Below are 23191 nucleotides of genomic sequence, written 5' to 3'. Positions count from 1 at the left end.
CGTTGTGTATGGCCTGGTGGTTCCAAATCAACTGCTAGTATTGTTTCTTCTAAGCAGTTATTTGTCCCAGATCTTGCTACAGTCCTAATTGTCCCCTGTTCTGTTCTCAGTGTAGCGAGGTGATATGCAGTACGCAGGGAGAAGGAAGCAGGTAGGAGCTTAACGGGAAAGAATTTATCCACTTCATGAACTGAAATGAGTAGCTGCTATGTGTGGGGGTAGCAAATGCAAACAGCAATACATCTGTGTGGGTCTATGAAATTCTTAGTCCCCTTCTGAAAGGCTGAGTGATAGCAGCCTGTTTTCCAGAGCAGAAATCTCTTTCCTAGTCTTTTTCCATTCTGCTGGGTTTTTTCCTCCCATGAACTGGTGGTTTTCTTATAGTGCTTTTGCTGTGGTGTGTTTTGGGAGTCTGAAGTGAATGTTTGCTGGGCTGCTGGAAGGCAATGCTGAACCTATTCTGCTCTTCCAGAAACATGCAACATGGCAGCAGCCATGGAAACTGAACAGCCGGGCCTTGAAATCTTTGAAACTGCGGGCTGTGAGGAGCGGGTCCAGAGAGAGGAGCAGCCAAAACTGGAACCTTTCTATGTAGAGAGACATTCCTGGAGCCAGCTTCGGAAACTGCTTACAGATACACGGAAGTATCATGGGTACATGATGGCAAAAGCCCCTCATGACTTTATGTTTGTGAAGAAAAATGATCCTGAAGGACCTCATTCCGACAGGATCTACTATCTGGGTAAGCTTGCTGGGTAAGCCTGTGCCTTGACTAAACAGTCACTGCAGAGGCTGTTCAGGTTTGACTGTTCTTGAGAGCTGGATGTTTCTGGCAGTTAAATCAAAATGGATTTCAGGCCAGATTGGCTGGTCAAATGTCATGATGGTGTGGTTGGAGGTGACCCATTAGGCCTGTTGGAGCTGGAAAAGAACTGTGAAGTGTCCTTTGGGGCGTGTTCCCTAGCTGGGAGGACGGGTTAAGTTTGTTTCATCTTTTTTCTGTCACTCCAAGTATGATATCCCCTTTCCAAAAGCTGTTCAGTTTGATTTCCTTTCTCTTAATGACAACTAGCGGGTAGAACCTTTTTCTCCTTCGAAGTTTCCTTCCACAACAGAGATTATAAATGGAATTTTGAAAGTCCTTTGTGCCTTGGCTGCTGATGGAGTAGGTTTTCCAGGGATTCTGGAGGGAATAAATAGCATTGTAGGGTGGGGGCAGCTTAAAGAGCGAATATTTTTCTCAACATTTTTGGTCTTGATAATGAAGAACTTCATGTAATTGATTGTTCTTGGCCTCAATGCCTCACTTCTGCATTGTTTCACTAATTAGTGTTCACTTGATATATCTGTATTTCTAAATTGCATCTGTGCTTGAAGTGATTTGGCACTGTAAGTGATACTGTGAACAACCTTCTGGGTGGCTTTTTGGAGCAGGCCTTGTGGTAGAGGAATGCTTTTGTCAAAAACTGTACTAGCTGAACATAAGTCCATGAAAAACTGGGTTAAGAGGAGAAGCAATGGCCAGAGCAAAGGCCTAGTAGCCAGAACCGTGTTCTAGCCCCATTGCTTGCTGCTCAGGCTAATTGCGTAAGCTCTGATTTGTGATTCAGAGTCTTTGCATGTGCTGTGCAGTGACATAGTAGGAAAGCTGCTGATCTGTCTCTTTTTCCCCTTTTCTGAGGATGGGGGTCATAATCCTTGAATGATGCCGAGTTCAAGCACATTGAGGGTGGGTTAGGGATGACCCCAGCTGAGGTGAGCTCTGGTTTCCTATGTGCCACTTCCTGAGCTATAGGTCAGACTTGGCCTTCCCCGGGGTACGTCTTGCTCCCTCTGGGCTGATCCCCGTGTGCCTTGGCAGGAGCTTTCAAAAATCTGAATAGCGCTGAGGGAGAGGAGCAGGAAAGGGACATTCAAATCTTCCTAAAGACACATTCTCTTTGAAACATAAGCTCCATCATGCTGTATTCCAGCCAGGAGAATTAACAGAAAGGCCCTCCATGTTTCTAAAAGCTTATAAAATAAAAGGGACACCAGCCTTCAGAAAGGCACATACGTGCTTCAGGCAGCGTGGGGAAAGCCTGGGTGTAGTTCCTTGTTCTCTGCTTTCTCCGTGACTTGCATTTCTGTGAAGCAGGGAATTCCCAGAGCGAGGCTGCAGTGCAGAGACTGTCAGTACTGTCTCTGGTAGGAAAGGCCTGTGAAACTGTTCCTCGGTATCCTTTGAGAGTGTTTGGATTATTAACAGAAAGCTAATACACTTTTTGTTTTTCTTCTCACTTTCACAATAGCAATGTCTGGGGAGAACAGAGAGAACACGCTCTTCTACTCTGAAATTCCCAAAACCATAAACAAAGCTGCTGTCCTGTTGCTTTCCTGGAAGCCTCTTTTGGATCTTTTTCCGGTGGGTCCTGATTTCTTTCTTGCTTCTTGGCAGCGTAGCAAGTACGCAGGCTTTGGGGTTGCACCTATAAGCCATCATTAAAATTTGGAGTTTATTGTCTTAAACATTTTAAGATTCTCCTTGTACTTGGCTAACTCTGCAGCCATCTCAAAAACAAGCACAGCTTTCTCATCGGTGTTCCGAGTTACAGGCTTTGTGTGTCATAAAAACTGTGTATGCTGGATGATTCCTCCTTTGCCGGCAGAGATTGCAACTGCTAATTTGCATCAAATTCTCTGCTGTGAGATCTTGGGGATTGCCGAAGGAGCCTGTAGTCTCCAATAATCAGTGTCTTGCAGGGGGAAGTGATGAGTCCCCCTGAGGATCAGTCAGTGGCTCCGTGACTCATGCTGGAGCAGAGGATCCCTTTCCCACTCACTGGAACGCGTGTCCCCTTTTCACCTCTGCGCATAGCAAGCCCTCACCAGTCCCACCCCATGCACCCCAGCAGGTTGGAGGAGGTGGGACGAACCCCATATGGAATTAGGTGTGTTTTTTCCCATGTTATTTCCTGAGGCTGTCAGCCAGACATAAAATTCATGCTGTGCTCTTCTCCCACCAGACCAGTCACTGTGTATCTTTGTGATAGTTAGCAGACTCTCCTGCTTGTTCCAGAAATAACAGACCTTCAGTTGATCTTTCTTATACCAGTGTATATTGGAAATAATGCCGGCCTTGCTATGGGCTAAGTGGTTATCAGGTTTACAGTTGTGCAGGATCCAGTCATGGCCTGCACCTACAAGTGCTGATGGCAGAGGCACAAGCAGGAGCGGGCTTCTAGCCGCCAGCAGGATTCTGGAGGAGGAGGGTGTCAGCACAGCCATCTGCTCCTGGAAGCTTGGCATGCAGAGACGTTCTGACAGTACAGTAAGACATGCAGAGCCGGAGGTGTTGATTGTGCTTCTCTGCCCATATTCAGGCCATCCTGGACTATGGGATGTACTCTCGTGAAGAGGAGTTGCTACGGGAGAGGAAGCGTATTGGCACCATTGGGATTGCCTCTTATGATTACCACCGAGAAAGCGGCACCTTTCTGTTTCAGGCTGGGAGTGGAATTTATCATGTAAAAGATGGAGGCCCTCATGGATTCACTGTGAGTTTACTCATCTCTCCTGTTTTCTGCAGTACTACTTTCCTCTGGCTAGAAGCTCCTTTGGCTTGGAGCAAAAGCGGGGTGTGATCATCAGTTATACCGCACTAGCATGGCGAGTAGCCTTAACAACCCTTGAAATGCAGAGGAGCCCTCCATAGGGATGCATTTCCGTGGTTGTAGAAACTCAGATGGAGAATTACAAGAAATGGTAGAAACCTTGGCAGCAAGGCAGAACACCAGATTTTGTTGATTTTTCATAAGTAACAATGCCAACAAAAAGCAACGCAAAGGCCGTGATGCTCTGTGCTCTTTCATGTAGTCAGAAGTCACATCAGAGGCAGCTTTTGTTCCCAAGCTGTAGTTTAGAGGTCACTGTTCAGCAGTCAGTGCCATATGTGTTACAAGATTTGGCTGTATAACTTGCAGAACAAGCAGCCTTTACTCTGCTGGTGCTGAAGCTGGACTTCAAAGTTGAAACAATTTCTTGTTATTATAACAAATGCCTGATGTCTGTCTAGTCCTGTTGTCAGGGGGAATTTACTGTACCCGGAGTTGCTTTTGGAGGACAAGATTGCATGTTCTGCCAGCCCCTTTTTTGGGTGCTGTTTTTAAGAGTGTACCAGGCTTCCCCAGGCAAGCTGCTTCCTGATTTGTGGCTAATCCTCAGCACTGGTGAAAGAGACCCTGGTGGGATCTGTGCAACCCTATAAAATATCTGCATAGTACTTTTCTGTGTTTAAAATTGACAGCTTCCTCTGTTGTAAACCTGTGTATTTGAAGTCAGTATCCACATTACTGTGGTCTTAAGAGACCTTCTGATAATCTAGTTTAGTTTCTGTAAGTGTCCATGTGTTATCATTGTTTACTGTGCTTTTTTGTTTTCTTCTTTCAAACAGCAACAGCCTTTAAGACCCATTCTGGTAGAGACCAGTTGTCCAAATATCCGGATGGATCCCAAGCTTTGTCCAGCTGATCCAAATTGGATTGCATTTATCCATAGCAATGACATCTGGATATCTAATATAGAAACCAGAGAAGAAAGGAGGCTAACGTTTGTGCACAATGGTAATGCATCCTGAATTAAAATCTCTGCACCTCCTCTGCATTTGTTCTTGCTAGACTGTATTAAGCAATGGCACTAGGGGTTCTTCTGAAATCTGGGGGAATGGACACTGTTTATTCCACCTTCTTTGTCACGTTCTATGTGTTTCTTCTACTGCAAATATTGTGGGATGATTCTTTTCCCTGCACTGTGGAATCTGGCAAAGTGAGTTATTTGTTGAATACATATGGAAGGGCTCTTCTCCTGAAACACAGCACGTTCCTTTTTACTGGAACAGCCTTTTTTGTGTGGAGGAGCTGTGGGTGGAATAAAGCTGGAGGAAAGTTTCTGTCAGTGAAATCGGGCTGCAGGCCTTTTAGAAACAGTATAGAGAGTTTCTGAATAGCACCATGGCTTCTGCTGGCCCCTCATTCTCGGTAACTTAGGTCCTCACTTCTTACCCTCTCCAGGTCTGTTTTAGACATGTATCTTGGAGGAAGGAAAATGGGAAATTGTGGATAAAACACTTTTCTAGAAACTGATTGCATTTTGTATTTAAATCATACTTTATATTTAAACCATATCATTTAAATTTTAGTTAAATTAAAATTTCTGACGCTTTTAAATAAGCTAAAGCATTATTATAATCTTAAAAATTAAAATATTATGTAAGTACATTAAAAATAAACTGTAGCAATGACTCCTTCTCAGATGATAATTATTTATGGAGCGCTGCTAAGTTACCTCCAGGGTAACAGGAAAAATATTGAAGCCCTATGGATATGTCATCATGTTGAGATGTTATGTAAGTCTGTTACTTTTGGTTTGTACAGTGAATGAAATACTGATGCTTTCATTTTTCTGAATGTTGATATTTTCAGTTGTTCAGAAAGGTTTGTTTGGGTTTTTTTCTCTCTGATTTTCTTAACAGTTGTGGTTCCAATTCACTGAGCTCCATGAGAGAACATTTCCTTTCTTCGACTAGTATGTAGAAAATTGAGAGACTAATTGGGTAGGGTTAAGAAGGGAGGAAGGCTCTCCTTTCCTAAACGAAGCTGCCATGTCAGAGAGGATTAGATCCTCCCTAAATAAATCAACAGAGCAGGGTGGAAGCAGAAAACAAATCTGCTGAGAAATCAGATTTAATCGTCTAATTGTTCCCAGAGGGTGAACTTGGGCCATGTTTGGGATAACGCAGAACTGGTTTGATTCTGCAGTACATCATAAACTAATTCTTTTGTCTTTTTTTAGAACTGGCCAATGTTGAGGAGGATCCAAAATCTGCTGGTGTGGCTACTTTTGTGCTGCAGGAGGAGTTTGACAGATACACTGGCTACTGGTGGAGCCCAAAGGCACAGCCAAGTAAGTGTGGTGGATCCAGTGTGTCTGACAGGCACAAGTAGTGCCCCCCCTGCTGTGCTGTCCGGCGCAGAGTTATTTTTTTCTGTTACTTGTCTTTATACAAGATAGGAACCTTATACTCGTAGGTCCTTTTGAACTATCTGCAGCGGTGGGCATGTTACAGTGGCCTTGTGAGCACATGTTATTGGGGGAAGAGACTTCCCTTCTCACAACAGTGGTGGGAGTCTGAGAGTGTTTTGCGTAATGAAACGTGAATCACAGACTTTGGATTTTTCTTCATCCTTCCAACCTGCTTGTGCTCCTGAGAGAATATTGATGCCTGCAATAACTGATAATGAGAGCTCTTCTGACCAGGAGATGTTAATTCATTTACAGCACTGAATGGAGGTAAAATTTTTCGAATTCTTTATGAAGAAAATGATGAGTCAGAGGTGGAAATTATTCATGTCACATCGCCCATGCTGGAGACAAGAAGAACAGATTCTTTCCGGTACCCCAAAACTGGTGAGACCCTGATATCTTACATCTCTGTTTCTGGGAGACACATATTTTATTCCATGTGCCTGACAGCAGTGACTCTCCTAGCCTAGAGCAGGGGGTTGTTGGAGAGGTGTTGAGTAGTCTTTGAATTGGTGTCCAGGTGGTGGAAACATGTTTGGGGAAACTACTTCTGTGGAGGTTAGATTAGTCACTGGTGACTGTGCTGATATTCCAGCCCTGTGGTTACTAAGAGCTCTGAGTCTGGGTGTCTCAGGAGTTGGCGGAAACCCTATCTGATTGTCACTATTTTGGAGCTGCTGTCTCAGTTCCTGGCAGATCTGAGTTGTTGAGGAGTTTATTCTCATTACAGCCCTGTGTCTTTGAGGTAATAGCTGCAGAATTATGGCCTTTTGATTTTTTTGGGAGGGTTTGTGTTTAGCTGCTGGCAGTGCCCTGGTAGTTCAGGTTCTGAAGGACTCTGTTCTCCATGATTGCTCTTGGACTTTGAACAACAAAGTCAGCAAGCTTACAGCCTACCAGGAAAAACCCCTGTTGTCATGTTTTCAAATAGTAAATGATATGGAGGCTTCAGCAGTAAAGGGGTTGAGGGCTGGCTTAAAGCATATTAAGTGGAGTGCCATTGCAAGCAGGGAAGCGGGACTTACACAGGCCTGCTAGGGGCTGATTCACTGGCGTGTGTCAGGTGTATGGGGCGAATTTGAACAGTCTGACCCTTGTTCTTCTGAGATTTCCTTGCTGTTACAGCAGGGCATGGTGGCTCACAGATAACGGTGGTTCACTCTCTTTCCTCACTCCTGAAATCTTCATTTTTTGGAGAAATATCTTCTGTTTGGCTGACCTTCTCAAGCTGCAGAATTCATTCTGATCTTGCAGATTCCCTGATCCACTGAGAAAAGTTTTCTGCTTATGATCTTGATCTACTGCTTGTTTCAAGGAGGAAGAAAGGCTCAGTGTTAGCCTGGGAAGCGAGAGATGACTCCTCGTGTTTTTTCGGCGCTTGTGTACACCCAGATTTCTAAGGCTATTTTTTCTCGGCTTTGTTCAATGCTAAGTTTCAGCAGTTTAGGAAAATGAGCCAAGCAAAGCCCAAATCCCTTTAAAAAAAAACACTAGGTTTTAATCTCTGGGCCTTAGTTTCCAGTCTGAGCTGCAGGGGCAATAGCCCTTTTCTGTGAGTTGTTATGAGGGCGAAGCTTGAGGTAGCGGAGAAAATTCTTCCCAGGGAGAAGGTAAGTACTTAAATAGGCCAGCACTGTGGCCCAAGGCAAGTCGTTTCACCTCAGTGCATCAGTTCTTGTGTATAAACCGGGTTGATGAAGTGGGATTACTTCACAGCAGCATTGAGAATATTCAGAGTACATGGAATTTGCCACGTATGGCTTCTTGTGGATCAACTGGCAGTGGCTTTATTCTTTATAGTCCCTCATTTCTTGCTGTGGAGGAGGCTCCAGCATTTAGCACTGCAGGTGCTGTACCAGCAGGATGAGTTGCTGCTTTGTGCAGGCTTTGTGTAAAGAGTTAACTTTACATTTTCAGTGTTCAACACAAATATGTAGCTTTATTATCTTAACTGCACTAGTCATGGCAAGAGGTTTTTAAGTGTTTCATTTTCACAGATGCTTTTTAGCACTGGATCACTTTCTATGTACCACCTTGAGAATAACAGCCAAACAGTAAACCAAAGCTTGCTTTGCTATCCTTATCGCTCCTGAGCATTTACTTCCAACTAATATGTGCATCCTTTGACTGTGGGAGAGAAGACTGGCTGTGACAGTACCATGGCTCTTGATCAGATCTGTTTGCAGGAGTACATCCACTGAATCTGTCTCATGTTTGCAGTTTCTTTTTTCCCTGCCCAGTTCTGTGCTGTGTCTCACACATGCAAGTAGACTATTTGATCAAAGAGCATTCTGCTGTTTGCCTTTTCCAGTTCTGTATGAGTAACACCACAATAATCCACAGTTCAAGTCTGCCCTCTTGGAAGCAAACAATTGGTGCCTGACTGCTAACATCTGTTTTTATAGGTACAGCAAATCCAAAGGTCACTTTCAAGATATCTGAAGTGACAATCAATGCGGAAGGCAGAGTAAGTTCTATGTTCTGCTTGTTTTCTGAATAAATATAATTTCTGTGATTCTTTTTTGGTAAAATTCATTTTCCAGTTCAGTACAAAGAAACTTTCTTGGTTGTGATGGCTTAATGGCTTCTCTGGAGGCAGTGCACTTGGCTCATTCCTATGCAGATACTTGGTGTCTGTGTGTGCAGCAGTATTTCTCAAGGCTGTGCTTTCCTTCCCTACCACTGGTATGAACTCAGCTGCAGAGCAGAATATTTGAGGTGTGGATGGTTAGACCTTCTTATGTGACAGGTCTCTTGATTGGCTGCAGATATTGGGAAAATTTGATTGCAAAGAGAATGTATCACCTTACAAAAGCACGAACGTATGGAAAGAGATGAACTTTGCTTTTGCCCCAGGATTTTTTAAAAGATGCAGAAATTTTCATAGCCCAGTCCAAGATCGTCGGACAGTTGGGAAATTAATCTTACCAAACAGATACAGTAACAGCCATACATTATTGGAATTCTCTCCACTCTTGAGCTACATCAGCCATCAACAGTCACCTGCTGGGACAGCGATGCTGACGTCAGCCAGCAAAGGCAGGGAAAGCCATCAGGACCCTTAGGGTACCACCGTGACTTGTTCCCAGTCCCAGCAGGGACAAACTGCAGAACTGCATATCGTGAATTAGAACCATGTTGATAACTGGATGTCATGCAGGATGTTCAACATCTACCAATGAAAATATCTTACAGAATAACTCAGTACAAATCACCTCCCCTTTACATGGGGAAACTTGAGTGTTCAAGTGACTTGTCCGGGATGAGCGATGGATTTGTGAGCAGCATCCAGATTTCTCAAGTCTCAACCCTGGCTGTGCTAGTAGTTTGCAGCTCTCCTACTATGGTGGTGTCTGGCTATAGACGGGGTTGAAGCCCCTGTGTTGCAAAGGCTGAACAATCTAAATTGCATGAGCTGCACAGAAGTCTTCTGTGTCCAGACTCTCATCGTGCATGAAAACTGGTTGTGGGGGTTCATCTCAGTGTCACTGAATCGCTGCTTTGTCAACAGATTGCAGATGTTGTGGATAAAGAGCTAGTTCAGCCGTTCGAGATCCTCTTTGAAGGAGTAGAGTACATTGCTAGAGCTGGGTGGACGCCAGAAGGAAAATAGTGCGTATGTTAATCCTGTCTCTGCTTAGAGGGTTCGGGGCAATAAAGTTAGAAGCAGAATGTAGTGGTCTCTGTCTTTTTCAAGCTTAAGCCTGCTTTCATTTTTACATTGCTACGAACTTGTTTGTGCAAAGGGGACGATTTTTCCAAAAACCAAAACAGAGTCCTCCTTGTCTCTTTCTCTGGTACCTGGCCCTACTGCTTTGGTATTGGGCACTCACAGCCTTCGATGTATGTGTCCTCTCGGCATCCCTGTGAGAGAGAGTGCAGTGCTATTATCCCCATTTTACAGATGGGGAACTGAAGCCCAGAGAGGCTAAGTGACTTGCCATGGTCACACAGGAAGTCTGTGGCTGAGGAGAGAAATGACCCCAGGTCCCCCAGGCCCTAGGCTAGCACCCTAACCACTGGACCATCCTTGCTGACCAGACTTACTGATCAGAAAACCTGCTGTAAGTGCTGCTTACATTTGCATGTCATTTTTAACCCTGTAGATGATGTAGTACAGTGTTTCTAACTCACCAGAAGCTTCTCCAGAATTGCACTTCTTGAATCTAAAGATGGCTTTCACCTTTTTAATTTATTTTTTTTTCCCCCCAAATGTGGAAGAAATGCAGGGACACATTTGCTCCATTATCTTGCTTTTTGCAGGATTATTGTTAGAGCTACATGTAAAGTCATCAGAAGTATGGCAGGGTCTGCTGCCAGTCTGTTTAGGTGCCAGTATTATTCTCTGCCAGGTATAGATTTCAAACATTAGTATTTTCACAAGTATCCTGAAATTTCAATTGAAATTTTTCTGCTTCATTATTCCCTCTGATTTTTCTCTTCTCTTTCTCCCCTAAAGCACAGTTAAAATCTGGGAGAACAGAATTAATTAAACTTCTGAACCGGCAGTGCTTATGCAATATTGAAATGAAGTGAAATAAGTTCTAGTGTTGTGGAAGAGATTTGCTTATGTGGGTGAAATTTTACATGTGGCTTTGTGCTTAATCTGAAATTGAACATTTGTGACTCCCTCAAAATGCCTAGTGCTAGTGAGTGTTTGTCAAGATTTTTCAGACCTGTCTAATACTCATGGTAGCATGTTATTTTCTGTAATATCTGTCTCCTCAACAGCATCTGGTCCATCTTACTGGATCGCTCCCAAACTCGACTTCAGATAGTCTTGATCCCTCCTGCATTATTCATCCCCACAGAAGATGATGCAATGGAAAGACAGAAACTTATCGATGCTGTACCAGATTCTGTTACACCTTTCATTATTTATGAAGAAACAACAGACATCTGGATAAATGTAAGAATTTGAATTTCCGCCTTCTCTGACAGTTTGTTGTTCAAGACCCTATATGTAGCACTTGAGCAACGTTGGTGTTACTGTGCTGCCTAGAAGAATTTTCCCATTGTACAAGTTCTGTGCATAGTCAGTGCTTCCTGCTGTAAAGAGTTCAGATATGCAGAGAACAGAGAGATTTGGGTTGTGAAAGCAGAGCTGCTTTGCTTGAGGTTGCACAGTGGTCAGACAGAGCTAGGAGCAGTGCCCAGGGTTCTGGTGTTCCAGGGTAGCCCCTTGCCTGCAGTGTTACCCACTGATGCCCTCTGGCTTCTTGGTGCCAGTTGTTCACCGACAGCAGTGCCAACAGGTGAAGTATTCTTCAGCCAGCAAATATGTGTCTAGGTGATATTGGGTGAACAAGTCCCGAGAGTCTGCTAACAGTCACTAAAACCCCTCCTTAACTGCATATGGTCTGGTGAAATAGATTTGTGTGTAATGTTCTCGGAGGTGTGCCCTAGGGCACATGCTGTGAGACCAGACACCGGTGTGCTAGGCTAATGCTGTAAAAATGAGTGCTGTTCACACTTCTGCAGATAAAGATCGATGTCTCTAAAATGACATCCAATTGGAGGTGTGCCAGGGTGCAGGAAGGCCTGGGACCATCAATCACTGACAGGTAGTTGGATCTTTCAGCAGAGAGCATTTGCACAAAGCTTTCCAGTGAATGATCTCCACACAGCAAGTGCTCTCTGTACCATGTTTTCTCCTTAGTAATAGTGTACATGGTTTCAGAATGGTGCAGTGACTTGTCCTTTCTCCATTATTTTTACTGGCTGGAGTGGTTTTTGACTGGCAGCTCATACTGTACAGATAAATATTCCTAAGTCCCTCAAAAGATTGTCCCTTGAAGCAAGAGTTGGCATCTTCTTGAGTGGGAAGATGATGTCAGCTCATCTTTCTTTAAATAACCCTTCACTTGTGGGCTTCTAGACAGCACTGGACAGAGGAGGCCGCTGAACTCTGGCTTCTCTGTGTGACTCATATGCTGTCTGCAGAGCTGGACCCAAATCTGTATCTAAGCTAGAAAGGCAGGTGCAGAAAAACTTACTTAATTAGTTTGGTGGCCAGAAGTTAGACTAGCAAAAATCCTGGAGCTGTGCAGCATGTGTGGCTGCTGTCTGCAGACAACCCCTGGCTCATAAGCATAACTGGTTCTCCCAGTAAAGGACAGTGCTGCACCCTGCTAGTGTGAACTGTGCTGTCTGTGTTGAGCAGCAAGAGGAATTTACTATGTGTGACTTCAGTGCTAAAGTCCTGCTGATAACAATAATCCGCTGGTCTGTCTCCACAGATCCATGATATCTTCTATGTTTTCCCTCAAACCCGTGAAGATGAGATAGAGTTTATTTTTGCCTCTGAGTGTAAAACAGGATTCCGGCACCTATACAAAGTCATCTCAGTTTTGAAGGAGAGCAAGTATAAACGGTCATGTGGAGGCCTCCCTGCTCCAAGTAAGTGAAATTATTATTTTGCTTTAATTGGGCATTTGCTGCTGACTAGTGAGGAAATAAATGTCCTTCCAGGTGGCAGAAATTATTGTCTTATTGGAAACTCCTGCTGTTGTCCAGGAAAGCACTTCACTGTACAGTCATTCCTCTTCAAATTGTACAGGGGTTATTATTCAGCATGCCTTAGCTTTAACCCTGATTCTTCCTCATGGACTAGAGCGAGAAGTCTCAAAAAATCGGATGGGAAACAAGCTCCCTGTGATACTGTGAAATGCACTTAGTTGGCTTTTCCTTGTCAATGTTGGGACTGTTTGTGCGCTGACTTTGCCAAAAGTTAATCATTACAGCAGTAACATGGCTACCTCTGATGTGCCGGGTCCAATGTATCTAATAGATGCACGTTGGTTCAGGACTTGATTTTGCAAGTAAAACCAACATAGTCCCTGTCAGCCTTTACAAGCAGATTGGTAGCAGAGAGGCTGACAAAGAGCATGATTTGAACACAGTGTATAAAGGTCCATAGAGGGCCTCTCTGTCAGAGCGGGCACATGTTAGTCCCTTTAAAATGAACGCATGTGCTTGGCAGCAAAACTTATGATATGACAACTATTCAGAGAATTCCTCTCTGCTTTTAAAAACAATCATGGTATTGCTGTATGGACAGAGACATTAGTAGGAGAAAATTACTGGCAGCTGTTGCAAATGGAGATGCAGGAAGAGTCATTTCAAGCAAAAAAATTCAAGGACCACGTGCCTCTGAGCTGCAGTCAAAAGTTTGGTCTTGCTCAGATGTGTCCAAAGCTCCTGGAGTGGTTTTTCCACAGCGGGTATTCTTTAATTTAGAGCTTCATGCTGTTATACTTAATTTACTTACTGAGCTCTGCATGCACAAAAAATACACCTGATTTTACTAGAGGTCCTAGTTTCATGCACCTGATTTTTTTTTTTTTTTTTTTTCCGGAGAGCATTATATCCTGGGTTGATTAGATTTCTCTGAAAGCATCAGACTTCTTTTTCTCGCAAAATCTTCCTCATTCTAAGGGAAATGAAACCATCTTATAAAAGCAGAGTTGTTCCCCACCCTGTTGCAAAATTCCCCATTTTTTGACACCTGAGGTTTCCTTTGCACACCCATTTTTCAGCATAAAACCTCTATTTCTGTGCAAGTGCCAAAATAAGCAAGCAAGCTGTCCAGGCCTCAGGTTGAATCCTGTGAATTCTCTAACATATATTTCACAGAATGTTAAATAGTACTAGCCCTAACATTTGTCTGGGGAGTTGGCAGAGGTGTGGGTCTTCTGCAAAGGCAGGTTGCTCTTGGGTTTAGTCTAGTAAAAAAGCTTGGAAGGAAGAAGTGTTATTGTGACCATGTGTTTTGTAAAATGTAAAAGCGTAAAAATCTCTGTTTGTATATTATTTGCAGGTGACTTCAAGTGTCCCATCAAAGAGGAGATAGCGATTACTAGTGGAGAATGGGAAGTGCTTGGCAGACATGGATCCAATGTAAGTCTCTGCTCTTGCTGCATGGATATCCTGAAAGCAACACACACTGCAGAGAGATGGTCTCTGGGGCCTCACAAATCAGTACATGTCGCATTAGTGAGGCTCTGCTCCCTGAGAAGAGTGGACCTTGCCACTCCCTGGTATTAGAGTTTGAGCGTATGTATCGTGTGGGTTTTTTAGTCTACAGTGTGCTTTCATTCTTCTCTACCGCTGATACGCTCTTCTGGACCAGAGGTTGTGATTTTGGCAGTGTGGGAAAGCAACACAGGCAACATCAGTTGGCTTTCTTTTTCTGCATGTTCCTGTGTGGATCCTTGTCAACAAGTTTTCCCCACTAAGTTTAAGGCTTAAAGAGGAGGAGAAGGGACCAAAAATACTGCGAGGCAGCAGTGAGGAAATTCCATGTGTTCCGTGAGCAGCAAGATGTCATGATGGTGTCCAACTGCTGTCCTGGAATCAAGAGATACTTGTTGGAGGGATCAGCATAAATCTATTAGCCCTGTCTCTTTTTAGCCAGAATACACAGTGTTTATGTTCCATGTAGCTTGTGAGCTTGCACAAGGAGAGAGGGAATGCTCCCCAAACTGCTGCTCTTCTGGCTCTGAGCTGGATGAACTCTTTGATCATTTGAATCAAACAGCAGTTCAAGGGGAACTGTCTGACTGGTTTGGACTTTGTAAAGGTCTTTGAAATCCTTCCTAAATGGTAGTTAGAAATGGGGTTAGGGAATGAGACATGCAAGTTGACCTGCATTTGAATCTGTTCCACTGTCTGCTCAAAAAGAAGGGACAACTGAGGAATAGTTAACATGGCAATGGTTTACAGTCAGTTGTTGCCTTGATTTCTTTCTGGGGTGGTTTATATCATATGTGGGAAAAGGTCTGAAGAGTGGGGAGGTGACTAAGAATGGGGGACAGAGTTATTTAACATAGCAAACAATAGGGGAGACTGGGAAGAGTAAAGGACCTGCATGAGAGAGCTGAGCAACAAGGTGTGAATTGCAAATCATAACTGACAGAGTTGTGGACAGTAAGAACAGTCATTTGGCTTATTCCTTGCAGTTTTTTGGGCTATAACTCAGCCTTATGGAAGTGGAGCCAGGGGCGAGACTTGGAGGCCGTAGAACTGGGTATTGTTTTGGCAAGAAACAATATTGAGGGATGTGTTGTTTGGTTTGGTTTTGACAGATCTATGTTGATGAAGCCAAAAAACTGGTATACTTTCAAGGCACAAAAGACTCACCTTTAGAGCATCACTTGTACGTTGTTAACTATGAGAATCCCGGAGAAGCAAAGCGGCTGACAGAACGTGGTTACTCTCATGCCTGCTGTGTCAGCCAGGTAGGTACCTGTCTGCCCGTGAGGCCCTGTATAGCCAGGGCTGGCTGGGTGTGCTGTGGCTTATCGCCAGTCTTGTCCTTCATCAATCAGCAGACAAGGCTGTATTTGAATGTAACAAAAATAGGTTTTACACTGTGGTGTGTGTGCTCCTGTATGTTGTACAGTGAGTGTGTAAACTCACCCTGGAAACCAGATTTGGCCTCCCAGTTTAGTTGCTCTTCAGTTCGCCTCAGGCAAAAGGAGCCAGGATGAATTGTTTGAAAACTGTTTGAGTCTGGCTCTTTTTGCCTGAAGTAGGCTATGGAGCAATCACCAGAGATTAGCCTGTGGCAGCGTTGGGTGAGTTTCCAGGCATCTGGGGCAGTAGCCCGTTCAGCTGGGAATGCTTTAGGATGTGTGACAAGGTCCTCATGCCACTGTGGCTTTACAGGTGTATTTTTGGCTTTGGAGTGTTAATATCTGAGTCTTGCTAAGGACTGTAGCCTCTCAGAGTCTATCTGCTGTTATCAAAAGAGCCCAGAATTCCTGGTTTAATTTGGTCCATAAACATCTTTTGAAAGATGTAAATGCAGAAAAAAGTGATCACTTTTGCTTGTGCCTCCGCACTGAGAAGTTCAAGATAATGTTCTTTTTCTCCTTAGGATTGTGACATGTTCATCAGCAAGTACAGTAATCAGAAGAACCCGCACTGTGTGTCACTTTACCGGCTGACAGGACCTGAAGATGATGCAGCTCATAGGACAAAGGAATTCTGGGCTACCATTTTAGATTCAGCAGGTAATGGCACGGATAGGGAACTGGAAAAGGACAACCAGGATCACAGAATGAAAGATATCCCAGAATGTGCTTGCTTGAGATCTGCTGTTGTGGGTGACTAGACTTGTCGCTGAAACTCGCGCTTGTGTGAGGAGTTCTTGGAATTACCTGAGTGACATTTTCAGCTCAGCAAAAAATGGCTGTAAACTGGCGTGAAGGAATTTAGAGTGGAAGTTACTCAGTTTTTGCTGCCAGAGCCAGTAGAAACTGTAGAAAGCCAGTTTTAGCATCAGGGGAGGGGTTTAAGTGTGGTCATTTACTCTGTGCTATATGCCTGCTAATAAGCATATATAATGCTTCCGGGCCTTTGGGGAGGGCTATACACTCCTTAAATAGTTGTGTGCTGCTTCCTAATCATGGCCTTTGTGGAACAGCTCTTGGGCTTTTATTTTTCCATTTTGTTTCTGTTCCCTTTCATCTCTCCTTCCCCAAGGCATACTCTGTATCCTGTGCTTTCCCTGTATTAATGCAGTGAGTCCTAAGTGGGGTTAGGAAGGGATGGGATACCTGTAATGGCTGTGTCAGGGGAGAAGAGTTACCACTGTTCAGAGGAGAGTAGGGATGGGAATGTGATAGTACTGAGAAAGTTTCCCTAGGGCTGGGACATTCCCAGTCTCTGCCTGGTCCCAGCCACATCCACTGGAAAGCGTGGGAGAGCTCCACTGGGATTGCAGCGAGATTGGTGATGGGGCAGGGCTGGAGCAGAGCTGTGTTGTTAATCCATTCCCTTCTAAACCAGACTCTGTTCCCTCCTGTGGCAGGCCCCCTTCCTGATTACATTCCCCCAGAAGTGTTCTCCTTTGAGAGCTCCACGGGGTTTACGCTCTATGGGATGATGTACAAACCTCACAACCTGCAACCTGGGAAGAAGTACCCCACTGTGCTCTTCATCTATGGAGGGCCTCAGGTGAGTGTGGCATATTGGTGAGCAGTGAGGCGGCCTGGCCTGGATCACTGCACTGCTCTCCTGTCTGAACAGTTCCTGCTCTGTGCCGAGGATAGTGTGCAGTGTTTTGCCTGTTTGGTGACCAGCTGCTTGGGCGAAGGTGCTGTAAGCGGTCATGATTTCCAGGTTGTAGATCGAGGTACTGCCATTTGTCTGAGAACAGGTATGGAGTGGCAGAGCTGGAAGTGGGAGAAAGGGGAGTGCAGATAGTCCCTGTTCCCTGTGCTATCTCCCCCTCGTCCTTCAGGGTCCTGTTCTTTGTTTCCCCTTCCCCCACGTGTATGTGAGGAAAGCCCTCTGTTAGCACTGACCATTGCCAGTGTGTGATTAGGAGAAGGTGAGCCCCTTAGCCCTGCTTTGGTTCCCCCAGCTCTACTGTGCCCTGCCATGGTCCAAGGCAGCTGGAATGAGACTTGATGAAGGGAAAGATTTTTCTCCTGGGGAAGAACAGATTGAGTGGAGAGCAGAGCTGCAGGCTTGGGGTTGGGTTGTGCTGTCAGCAGCTGCCCCTCTTCCTCTATGTCCATTGGTGCTGCAGTGGAGCTCAGTTCAGCTCTTCATATCTGTGACCTAGAATGGCTTGTTACTGGGGGAAGAGAGTTTCTTTCATAGCAGACCACAAGCAGGGAGAGGGAATCCTGCAGCAGGGAGTAGGGATCTTGAAAACTTTACATTATAAAAATGTATAGAATGTTTAAAGGAAGGTAAATATAAATAAATAAAATCTGAAATTGGATTAAGAGGTGACCTCTGGATTCCATTACATATGTGGCTGTGTCATTGCTCTTCTATTCCAGGTACAGCTAGTGAACAATAGGTTTAAAGGAATCAAGTATTTCCGTTTGAACACTTTGGCCTCTTTAGGCTACGTCGTTGTTGTCATTGACAACAGGGGGTCCTGCCACCGAGGGCTGAAGTTTGAAGGAGCCTTTAAATACAAAATGGTAAGTGGAGCTCCGAGTCTGGCTCTTTGTTTTCAGCCAGAGACAGGTTTGAGTCCCAGAGTTATCTGAGCTGAAGCAGTGATTTGGCACAGATGCCCAGCATTGCCTGTGTGATGCTGCCTAGGTTTGGGGAGTGGAACTGCATGTAGTTGAGCAGTGTGGATTTGAGGGAGGAAAGACACTCAGTGTGGGAAAGCTATAATGTCAGGGTTTGAGGTTGCGAACCAACTCCAGCTTGGCAGGCATAATGCAAGGTGGTTCATAAGGGGGTCTCTGACTCCCACCAGATATGCTTTGCTGCTTACACGAAGCAGGATAGTTTCATTCACAACTTGGGTTACTATTTAGGGCAGTTCCTGTGTCAGGCTGGAGAGGGTGAGTGCGTTTGGCTGTCTGTACAGGCATGGAGGGCCTGTGCTGGGCTCTGCTGGCTTTGCAGTGTAGCGCTCTCTGTGTTGGGAGTGGCATTTTCATGCACAGAGCTAGAATGCAGCCTTGCTTTTCTAACAGCAAAAAGCGAAAACACTGAAAAATCTTATTTGTCCCCAAGCAAGGAGACAAATGAAGAAAAGGGTAGTTAAAAGGTGGGTTAGCATGTATTTATTGTCTTATGGGGAAAAGGGGTCATCTTTCAGTAACATACCTAGCAGCGGAGTGCTGGTGTCTGGTTGGGTGCTGCACAAACAGAAGCAGCAAAGGTCTGAAGGTGGGTACCTTTGGAAATCCCGAGAATGTAACTTTTGTCTGGAACTAACAAAACTTACCTTTTTCTCTCCCCTCCCAGGGACAAATAGAAATTGATGACCAGGTGGAAGGGCTGCAGTATTTAGCATCGCAGTATGACTTCATTGATTTGGATCGTGTTGGCATTCATGGCTGGTCCTATGGAGGCTACCTCTCTCTTATGGCTTTAATGCAGAGGTCAGATATCTTCAGGGTATGTTCATACATTGAGTGCTTATTCTGGTGGTGCAGACAGAATTTTTTCCCTTAATTGTGTAACCTCCCATGAGTGTTCACAGCACAAAGACTTTTGAGCTTGCTCTAGACAAGTGAGGACACAGTGCTCTGGCTGTTTTCTTCCAGACTCTTCTATTTGGGTGACTTCAAAGAGAAGTTGCTTTTCTAGCAAACATTTCTTCCACGGTATTTCTAATTAGGCTTCCATGCTTTGGTTATTTTTTTTGGTACTTCACAGACAGCAAATCTGAAAATCTATTCACTCTTTAAGGCTAGTGCCTGCCAACAAGCCTCAGTACCTTTTAAAACCAGCCACCAATGGGTGTTGCAAGAGCAGTTTTAAGTTATTGTGTGACCTTGGGTTGTCTCCTCAGTTTTCTCCACATGTGTTTCTCTGTGAAGCACGGGCATGAGATGCTCTTCCTCCGTAAGCCTGTTGTCACTGTTAGGCTCTGAGAGGTGTCTGGGACTCCTGTTCACATTGAGTCTATACTGGTACAGCTATGGGACTCAGCTTTTCAGAGACAATGATACCAGTACAGCCCCAATAATACTAACAGAGATGCCTCAAATCAGAAAATTGCATTTGTGCAATTAAGTGCTGCGCTTTCCTACCTCGCCACACAAATTTGCAGCTGTTCTCCCCAGGAGAGTGTGGTGTTGTTATTTGAGTGTAACCACCCCGAAGAGTGTGGTGTGACTGCACCATCACTGCGCTTGCTTCCCCCAGTTCTAAATGAGCCAGACATAATCTTGGCCTGATGTGAAGGTGTGGTGTTGTCCATGAGGCTTCCTGCATTAATGCGAGCAGGGTGCTTTTGGGCAGAACGCGCTTGCCATCCAAGAAGCCAGGCACATAAGAGCAGCGTGGGGCTATTCAGGTAGGCCAATTTTACTGGAGTATCTGAGAGTCTGTTCACGTGAGCACAATAACTTAACTGTGCTGGTATAGCTATACCAATCTCGGGTCACCTATGCTGAAGGTACCTTATATAGTCTGAGCTGTTGCCTGCTTTGTGTCAGCCAAACTCTTTGTGCTGTGAACCAACTAAGGGAAATGATCCTGCTGAAAAATGACACCTCCTCTTTCCTGCCCTGAGAGAATAGTTTCCTTGCAGACTGATCTATTCCCAGATCACATTGCCCATGCTGCTTCATAGCAGTGTGTTCTGAAGCAGCCAGGAGGGCAACCTGGGGGTGAGGGGAGGTACTGAAAAGAGGTTCTCGTGATTACATGACTTTAGACCACTAAAGTAGATGGCCAGACTGCTGTTGGGCAAGTCTCAGAGGTAGAGATGTGGTGAGAGCTGGATATTGCTCTTGGGATGTGTTTTGTTGTTTGTGGCTGCTCTTGCTTTGTCTAACTCCAACCTGAATGTTCCTGGGAGATTTAATAATAACTTGTCTCAAGTCCTTAAGGATTGCTATATTTCTACTTTTAAAAATACCTGCCTTTCAAAGGGTTTTTTGGTGTTTTTTATTCTTGTTGGTCTTTTTTTCACAAGTCTCTCTGCAAGCTGGTGGTAGCTATGCAAGGTAGTTTGCTGAGTCCTAGAGAGCTATCGATCCCAGTTTCTGTTAGACATTCAAATGAGCAAAGGTTTTGCAACCCGAAAGCAGAGCACTCTGCATATTGGACAAAATCCACTTCCCTCAGCAGGCCTTGCAGGTGATGTGTTTACTGTTGCTTCTGATTTGTCTGTAGGATCTTCCTTGTCTTCAGCAGCTGCCTGCTTTTCAGCACATGTAGGTCGTAGCTGAACTGTGCTGATATGTATGAACTGTGGGAGGGAGAGTGAGGGTTGCTTTTCTTTTTCCACTGCAGGCTGTGGATTGTAAACTTACCAGTGTGTTTTGGGCAATTATAGTTGCACTGGCATAGAGATGTGGGAGGGAGGGACATCCCCAGATGAGGGGGTCAGGTATCATCATTCCCCTCCCCGTGCTGAGAGCCCTGTCGAACTTGCAGGTTGCCATTGCCGGAGCACCCGTCACGCTGTGGATTTTCTATGACACTGGTTACACAGAGCGCTACATGGGCCACCCGGATCACAACGAGCAGGGGTATTACCTAGGGTCGGTGGCCATGCAAGCTGAGAAGTTTCCTTCTGAGTAAGTTTGGTTCTGGCTCTTGCCTTCTGCTTTTCCTACCAGGAAAGTTCGAGCCCCATGGACACATTTTTATCTCCCTGTTCTTGGCAATTGAATCCTGGAATCACAAATGCTAGTATTAAATAATTAAAAAAAAGACCAAAACCCAACACTAATAAACTTAATAGACTTGAATGAACATTTGCATAATTACAGGCCATTCCATGTAATCTTTTTTATCCTAGCTGTAATTAAAGACCATCTTTTATGTCTAAAGAAATTACAAACTTATCTTCAATTATATGATTAGCACTTTGGAGTCACATTACGCTAGACAAAAATTAGTTGATCAGAATGCTTTCTGCCTGCTTTAAGGCTGTACCAGCACAGTGGTGTCTGCAGAGCAGGCTGAGACCATGGGCTTTCTTGCCACAGAGCTGAAAATTGGCAGTGATTCTGAGCGAGTGTTAAGCCATTGTATTGTCCAAGCTAGGAAATACTTCTGAGAATAAAAAAGACATAGAGGTGAAAGGTCTGACCACGATGTGCATATGCAGGAAGAACTTCTAGAGGTGGAAAGAATAGACATGGCAGACAGGTCCATCCAGAGCAATTTACAGTAGTGAAATCACTGTCTTCAATGCAAATATTTTTTTTCTGTTGAGTGTTTATGAAGGGATGTGTGTGGACTATGAAATGACTGGCAGGTTCTGGGTTGCTGTCTAGAAATGTTTTGTCTCTTGCTTTTCTCAGACCAAACCGTTTGCTGCTGCTACATGGATTCTTGGATGAAAATGTTCACTTTGCACACACTAGTATTTTGCTCAGCTTTTTAGTGAGAGCTGGGAAACCGTATGACTTGCAGGTAAGGCCAGAACCAGGATGTAATGGTAACATGTCTGTCTTTGACTGAGGAGTCCAAAATTGGAACTTGTAAAATGACTGTGCTGGGCAGCTTGGAATTCTAGGATAAAACTGTAGTATTTGAGCCTAACATTTTTTTAAAAGGAAGATTTTATGAGTAAACAAAAAAAAACATTAGTCAAATGAGCAGTTAAGAGCAGTTAAGGCTGCTCCCAAGGACATCTGCAGTTTGGAGGCAGTACAGCAGTGCAGCAGTGTTCGTTCAGTGTGGAACACCGTTATGCATTTAATTAAACCCTGCTGGTTCTGTGCAGGTGTAGCTCAGGTATCCCACACCGTGCTGCAGAAATGGGAGCATGCCAACTTACGTGATGGCTCTGGAGAGGATCTGCCTCTGTTCGGCCGGGTTGATCACCTCCAGCACAGCAGTAGCTGGATTAGAGGGTGCAGTGGCTTGTCTCTGGGTTCAGGCAATGGAGGATGGAGTGTCTTTGCTCAAGTGCAGAGTTAATGCAGGGAGATTACATGAATATTTGGAATGTGGCTCTGGGGACCAGTTTAAGTGTTGGTGCCTGCAACTCTTGTGGATACTTATGACTTTATTTTATATTTTAGATCTACCCTCAGGAGAGACACAGTATAAGGGTACCCGAGTCGGGAGAGCACTATGAACTCCATCTACTGTATTACCTGCAAGAGAATCTGGGCTCTCATATTGCTGCCCTGAAGGCAATGTAACTGACCTCTGCAGAACTCTGCTCCACTGGCTGCTTTACCGAACGAGGAGATGTAGGAAACTAGAGAAAATAGGATGGAATATTGCATTTTGGTGCCTGCCACATATGCACACATGTGTACACACACACACACACACACACAGACACTTTTTTAAAAGCAAATTTGGTGCCATACAGGAAATTAAAGTACGGTGACCTAATAACTTTAAAGCTTAAGATGTAAATAAAATCAAATGTCTGTGGTATAATGCAGTACCATGGGTGTTCTCTTGGGGGAAGAGCTGAAGCTGAAAATAACATACTTCTACAGCACCAGGTCTTCACTTTTTAAAAGCATTATGGCATAATTGATGTATTTTTACAGTGTGTTCCTTGGTATCTTATTACATAATACTGGATGATATCCTCACTACACAGCAACAGTTTACCTGAATGGTTACAACTTGTATTACATTTTAAATGCTATCATATAGCTTTTATGCTTCATGAAAGGGATGTGTCTCACTCCTTAGAAGCTGGTCACAAGTTAGACAC

General features: G+C 44.4%; 1 protein-coding gene across 9 annotated transcripts; it reads left to right on the top strand.

Annotated features, from left to right (window-relative positions):
* The first annotated feature begins 483 nt into the window (after positions 1–483).
* Positions 484–22775, top strand: DPP8 (dipeptidyl peptidase 8). 9 transcript variants are annotated; one of them, XM_059823617.1, is made up of 19 exons: positions 484–742; positions 2292–2404; positions 3363–3536; positions 4433–4566; positions 5828–5940; positions 6298–6444; positions 8466–8527; positions 9572–9672; positions 10792–10969; positions 12300–12459; positions 13880–13959; positions 15147–15299; positions 15941–16076; positions 16877–17022; positions 17859–18005; positions 18790–18942; positions 20935–21077; positions 21810–21921; positions 22536–22775. In XM_059823617.1, exons 1-19 carry the CDS (start codon positions 484–486, stop codon positions 22656–22658), a joined length of 2634 nt encoding a protein of 877 aa, XP_059679600.1. In that variant the 3' UTR covers positions 22659–22775. The 9 variants fall into 9 exon arrangements, with proteins under 9 accessions (XP_059679600.1, XP_009817438.2, XP_059679601.1 ...); XM_009819136.2 differs by having other exon boundaries at positions 4433–4601; positions 5830–5940; positions 6316–6444; XM_059823618.1 differs by having other exon boundaries at positions 4433–4601; positions 5830–5940; positions 13880–13957; positions 15184–15299.
* Positions 22776–23191: the final 416 nt, after the last annotated feature.

The sequence above is a fragment of the Gavia stellata genome, chromosome 13 (genome assembly GCF_030936135.1).
Source record: "Gavia stellata isolate bGavSte3 chromosome 13, bGavSte3.hap2, whole genome shotgun sequence".
Classification (NCBI taxonomy): domain Eukaryota; kingdom Metazoa; phylum Chordata; class Aves; order Gaviiformes; family Gaviidae; genus Gavia; species Gavia stellata.
Note: the sequence above shows the minus strand (reverse complement) of the source record. Positions and strands in the feature narration are given on the sequence as shown.